Source organism: Geotrypetes seraphini, chromosome 5 (assembly GCF_902459505.1).
Source record: "Geotrypetes seraphini chromosome 5, aGeoSer1.1, whole genome shotgun sequence".
Taxonomy (NCBI): domain Eukaryota; kingdom Metazoa; phylum Chordata; class Amphibia; order Gymnophiona; family Dermophiidae; genus Geotrypetes; species Geotrypetes seraphini.
The window spans coordinates 211,133,673-211,140,570 of NC_047088.1; the positions used below are offsets into that span (position 1 = coordinate 211,133,673).

Here is a 6,898-nt window from a genome sequence, read left to right on the forward strand (position 1 = left end):
TCTGCGTACAGTGTTTTTTTTGTTTGTTTTAGTTAAAAAAATTTTTTATTGAGATACAAGTACAATAAATCTTAACAAGGCAAGAAACATGCATACCGTACCAATGCAAAGATTCACAAAATATTATCTACATAATGTAATACAGCAGGCAGACCTATGCTTATCTGTGTTTTTTAATTTTGTGGTTACCATTATATATTAAGATTATATTGTGTGTATATGAAAATGGATGGAAGAAATTGCATTACAATTAGTACTCTTATTAGAGGGGTGGGGTCAGGGGTAGAGCTTGGGTGGAGCTTGGGCAGGGTACTCGGTTGGTACTTTCAGTTACGCAGATGACATACCATCATTCTCCCATTTGACATACAAGACCCCAGCTCTAATGAACGCCTGATAACAACACTGGAAACTGTAGAAAAATGGATGAAGAACCATAAACTGAAACTGAATGCAGAGAAAACCAAATTCCTACTACTAGAGAAGGAACAAAAGCAATCTTTAACAGAACTGGAAGTAAATACAATCAAATATCCCATACAGAGCACTCTAAAAATTCTAGGAATACAATTAGATAGACGCTGCACTATGCAGACACAGATACACAAAGTCATACAGAAGGCATTCTTCACCATGCGAAACCTAAGAAAAATAAGAAATTTCTTTACCAAAGAACACTACAAGATCATTGTACAATCCCTCACACTCAGTAACTTGGATTACTGCAACAGCCTCTACCTAACATGTCCTAACAATATGATAAAACAACTACAGACAGTTCAGAACACTCATCTACTGTCTCATCTACTCATCTAGGTAACTCATCTACTGTCTCAGCAAATTTGACCACATCACTCCCGCCTATATAGACTCTCACTGGCTTCCGATAAAAGCAAGAACTCAACTCAAGTTCTATTGTCTGCTGTTTAAGATAACCCATGGAACTGCCCCCTGTTACCTAAACAACCGCCTAAACTGCTACCTCTCATCCAGATCAAGAAGAACTCAAAACCTATTCACCTTCCCACCTAATAATGGAACCCGTCTTAAGAAACTATACGACAGCCTTCTAGCGACACAGGCAGCAAAAATTGACCCCACAATCACCAAACTAATAATCAATACAACAGACATCAAAGTATTTCGAAAAGAAATCAAAACATTTCTATTCAGAAAACACATCATTACCAACTAATATCCTCCCTTTATGCACAAGCTCTCCCTCTATAGAATAACACAATCAATTCTTAGAACCTTTCCTATCATACATACTCTGATTCCTATATAAACATTTTCCACACTATCCAATAAACTTCTTATGTCATTATTAGGTAACTTCCAATCTGTAAACCGTATATACTGATATTCTCCACTATATTCTCTTATCACTTGATTCCCTAATATGTAATTTTCATAATTGAATCCTCTACCACACCATGTACATGAATCACTGTTATGTAATTTATCTAGCTAATCTTTATTACGCAATTCTTTTGGTAATGTCCAAATCTCCTATAATTTGTATTCCGCCTGAACAATATATAATGTATAATGTATTCAAAATTAATTTTCCTATGAACTGTTTTCCTACCTTCTTCTACTCTATGTTTATAATCTAACTAATTTATTTTTCTCAAGTACTTTAGCAAGAATGTGAGCCTTTGGGACAGTCAGGGAACTCTAAGTACTCTCTCTTCATCTTAATTAATCTTACTTATTGCATTTCTTCTGTTTCTACTGTAAACCGCTTAGAACTTCATGGTACAGCGGTATATAAGAAATAAAATTATTATTATTATTATTATTATTTGTTAGGCTTGGGGGTACTTGGTTTGAGGAAGTTGAGAAATACTGCCTTAGATAGATTGTATGCCCACCAGGACAGAAAGGGAAAAATGCTTGAGTACCTGAATAAATTAATGTAAACCATTCTGAGCTTCCCTGGGAGAACAATATAGAAAATTGAATAAATTAATTGTGTTGTATTGTATTGAAAGTCATCTCACTAGATCTAAGTGCAGCCTTCAATCTGATAGACCAACATGCGCAGAATAAATGCAATAAAAAACAAAAATATCAAGCTGACAGGACAAGTAACCCTCCACCAGACAGCAGGAGAGATGCCCAATTTCTCCCGCTGCCAAGAACCCCCCCCCCCCCCCCCCCCGAACACCTCTCGGCAGCGGGAGAGATGCTCACGCTGTCCCACCGCCATGCAACACCACCCCCTCCCCCACAGTGGAAGAGATGCCCAATCTCTCCCGCTGCCAAGAAACATCCCCCACAATCCCCCTCGGCAGCGTGAGAGATGTCTGCCGCCACGCATCCCCCCCCCCCCCCCCGTGCCTCCGACTCCTGCCCTCTCCCCCTTACCTTAGTTATATGGCTGGCCAGAGGGATGCCTACTCTAGCCAGCTAGCCTGCCTCTTCAAAATGGTGGTCCTTCTCCTCCCTGGTGCATCCTGGGATACACGGGGAAGAGTCTAAGATCCATAGGAGGGGTCTTAAACAACCTGGGCCAATCAGAGCCTTTGGCCCCTTCCTGGTGCAACTGGGTTGCAACTGGGTATGGGCCTAAGGCTCTGATTGGTCCAGGATGTTTAAGGCCCATCCCATAGGAGAGGCCTTAACAACCTGGGCCAATCAGAGTCTCAGGCCCCTCCCTGGTGCATTCCAGGATGCACTGGGGAGGAGAAGGCCCGCCATTTTGAAGAGGCTGGACAGAGGGAGTAGGCATCCCTTCCGCCAGCCATCTAACCAAGGTAAGGGGGAGAAGCTGGGGTTTGTCGGAGGCACAGGGGGGTATTGTGTGGTGGCGGGAGAGCGTGGGCATCTCTCCCGCTACCAGGGGTGTGTGGGGTTAGTGTGGATAGTGACGCGACAGGAGAGAGTGGGCAACTTCAATTTGGGTGGGGGGGGTCTGAGCTATCAACCCTTACTTTCCTGTCAGTGCCTCAGGCACTGATCAGAAAGTAAGGCAACGACAGCTCAGACCTGTCGGTGAATTTTGTATGCAAATGTGGCACAACCAGGTTAGATAATCACTCGGCAATTATAGGGAATTGCTCGGAGTGATTATTTCAATATTAATTACTTGGTTCTACTGCATTTGCATGGCAGTATCGGAGACTGCTCGAAAACACAGAAAAGACCTCCCTAAGCCACTTTGATAATCCACTGCTAAAATAGGCTGGAGCCTATTCAGCGAGCAAGTTAAAAGCAGGTTTTTGTTGTGAGAATCTGGCCTCAAGTGTACTAGACTGAAAGTTTCACAGAACAGGTTCTAACTTCCCTCATTCTTTCCTTTTATTTCTTTTTTTTATTATTTAGGGACTTGTACATTCAAGGGGAAAATAAAACGCTACGAAAAAAGTTTGCAGACTACCAAATAAATGGGGAGATCTTCTGCAAAAAATGTGGCCAAGTAAGTATACGATTAACACTTCTGCTGTATCCATGTTTGGTTTTCTTTTCCTGGTATGTAATAAGCTATGCATATGTTTCATATTTTGCAGACATGGGGTACTGCGATGACGTACCGTGGCCTAGATTTACCTAACTTGAATATAAAATTTGTTACTGTGGAGTTTCAGGGGGAGCAAATATTAAGAAAAACACTCAAACATTGGAAAGAGCTACCCATCAGGTTTCCTGAGTTTAATTATACAGATTACTGTGACAGCGATGATGATGATGACGACAACATCAATAATGATATTAAAACTGAAAAATTATAAAATTGAGCAGTTTTAACTATATAGTTGAACCTTTCATTCCATGGATGCAGTCAGTATTTGAATGCATTTTTTGTTGTAGGTTTTTAAAATAAGACATTTTTATGCAAAATGCTTTTTGGTCTGTGACTTTGCATATAACAAATGACTTTTCATAATAGTAACAGTGAGAATGAGAGAATCAAGTTTAGTAATTATAATTTTAATTAAAATCCTCATGGTACAAGCGGAATAGAAATCACTAATGTAATGTAATGTTTTATCTGCTAATGGATAATATAAGTGGTTATTTTTGGTCAAAGCTGAATTTGTTTTAAATTGAGTTAGCGTGGCAATAGGACTTTGCTGTGTAACCATAACATTAAATTGATTCCCCAGTCATTAGTAATAGTATAGAAGCTTTCAATACATAAATAAAAAATGACCTTTGCCACAATTTTTATTTATTTAAAAAAAATTTTATACCACCAGAAACTCAGTGGTTTACAAAATTAACATACATAAAATATAAAACACAAAAGCAATAAATAAAACTCAATATCAACATACATATACAATAACATCAAATGGCGATACTATCAGTAAAACTATGGCAATAGCCAATAAAGCAGTTTCTGATTTATGACTATTAAGCCATGTTTGAAATAAGCATCAACAAATAACTTTGTCTTAAGTAATTTCTTAAAAGCCAAATGCTCAACATATAACCTTATTTGGGTAGATAACTTATTCCACAGGGACATCCCTGCAATTGTAAACATGCTCTTCTCTGTTGATACATAATTTGCACTTGACATGCTAATTTCAAATTTAAATGGCAGCATCTGGCGCAAATTGTGGTGGGCGGAGCAAGCTTACCCGCCGTGACTCTCACACAGCTCGCGCTGATGCTGGCAAGGTGCAGGCAAAATAAAAAGTGCTTAAAGTGCAGTCAAATTGAAATGGCAGCGTCCGGCACGAACTGTGGTGGACGGAGCAAGCTCACACGCCGCAACTCTCTCGCACAGCTCGCGCTGATGTTGGCAAGATGCAGGCATAGTATGAGAAAACAGCATAGAAAATGACACTTAATAGTTACTAGCTCTTATGTTTTGATTGCAGTAAGAGATCCTTTTTTCTTTTTTGAGTGAAAGAATGAGAAAATCTAGCAAATATGTAATTTATTGCATGGGCAGCATCGATATCATCCTATGAGAAGCTAACTTCTGTACCAGTGCTTCCCGGTACCACCCTATTTTTAACATTTAGGGGACAATTCATCAAAGGGCACTACCACATTAGGCATATAATATAATTAAGCATATAATATAATAGGCATTTTTAGGGCTCCTTTTATTAAGCCGCGCTAGCGGGGTTAACGCGTGCGACTTTTCATCACGTGCTAACCCCCCGCGCTGGCCTAAAAACTACCGCCTGCTCAAGAGGAGGCGGTAGCGGCTAGTGCGGCTGGCAGTTTAGCGTGCGGTATTAGCGCGTTAAACCGCTAGCGCGCCTTTGTAAAAGGAGCCCTTAGTGTGCATGTGCTAATTGTTAGTGCATGCTAATGCGGTAGCGCCCTTTGATGAATTCCTCACTTAGGGCTCCTTTTACTAAGCTGCGTTAGCGGTTTTAGCGCACGCAGCATTTTAGCGTGCGCTAAACCCGCGCTACGCGGCTAGAACTAACTTCAGCTCAATGCTGGCGTTAAGGTCTAGCGCGGGCTGCAATTTAGCGCACGCTATTCTGCGCGTTAAAGCCTTAACACGGCTCAGTGAAAGGAGCCCTTAATGTTCATGCGATTCCTCCCACCTCACTCCGCCCAAAGATGATGATGAAACCCAATCTCTCCTCTTATCAACTTCCTTTTCCCCCCATTTATCTAAACCATAAAGACAAACAATAGCAGCAGTGTATAGAGGACCCTACATGAGTTTCTAGTCTTACAGGATGCACATACAGGAAGAGGAGGCAGTGGCTGTGAATCTTCATTGGCTTGCAGATCCAGAGGGAGGGAGAGCACCCTATTCCTGTGACCCCCATTCACTAATGTGGTGACCTGATTTAGGGATTCTGATCCACAGTTTGGGAGCCACTGTTATATCGCTTTTCACGTTTCAGATCCCTTTCAGATTTGCACCTTAGAAATTTATGGTGGGAGATACGTAGGGCTCCTTTTACAAAGCCTAGGTAGCAATTCTCCTATGGCAAATGCACTGAAACTCATTCAATTCCTATGAGCTGTGGTGTATTTGCCATAGAAAAATTGCTGCTGCAGCTTTGTAAAAGGAGCCTTTAATTAATGGTCAGAAAATTATCTTGAAAACTATCTCCCCCCCCCCCCTTTTACAAAGCTGTGGTAGTGACTGTCACGTGGCAAACGCTCCAATGCCCGTTAAATCCCTATGGGTGCTAGAATGATTACCGCAGCAGCAGTCGCTACCACAGCTTTGTTAAAGGAGCCCTATATACGTTATATTCTTTTTTATGGGGAAAGAGTGTGGGGAATTTTCTGCTATGACTAATTTTTATGTTTTATCATAATCTCGTACTGCATGACATTTAGTTTGAAAATTGCTGGTTAAAAGACCTTGTATTAAATAAAAATAAAATTTATACAATATATAAATATATGAGTTAGTGAATTTAATGTTGAGTTTTCTACTATGATATTAAAAAAAAAAACACCAACTGTCCACCTTTATATTTAGAACATTGTGTTGTATTTTTTTTGGCCTAGTTCAAGATCATATTTTTTAAAATTTAATCTTGGAAAAATCATTCTGCAAGAATGCATCGTACAACTAGCATATATTATTATATATATTAGTTTGCATTTCTCACAGATTCTTTCCCAGAAAACTGACATGACAGTAAAAAACAAACAAACATGGATATCATTTACAATAGGTAAGAAAATCTATTTCCTTGATGAGCACTGATATGTTAGTGTGAAAGGTGAAATTAGTGACACCAGTGGAGTAACTTACTCATTATTGTTTCTTCATGTCTTAATAGTTCACAATGATCTGCTTCTAATTTACCGTGCCTTTCAATGGTTTGTGCTGAATCATAACATTAACAACCATACCTTTGTTGTGCATAAAGATAAGGTCACCCAGCTCTGCTGTTAGATATCCGGGGTCCCAGGGCAAGAGCCAGGTAGCAGGCCACAAAGCTGGCCTGTA

The 6,898-nt window shown here is 40.0% G+C and overlaps 1 protein-coding gene across 1 annotated transcript in view; it reads left to right on the forward strand.

Annotated features, from left to right (window-relative positions):
* IFIH1 (interferon induced with helicase C domain 1) overlaps positions 1-4,665 on the forward strand; it is a 108,466-nt gene extending 103,801 nt beyond the window's left edge. Inside the window, exons 15-16 of the mRNA XM_033946887.1 lie at positions 3,331-3,424; positions 3,516-4,665. Coding sequence (XP_033802778.1) covers positions 3,331-3,424; positions 3,516-3,737 — 316 coding nt within the window. The 3' untranslated portion in view covers positions 3,738-4,665. The remainder of the gene's footprint in view (positions 1-3,330; positions 3,425-3,515) is intronic.
* Positions 4,666-6,898: the final 2,233 nt, after the last annotated feature.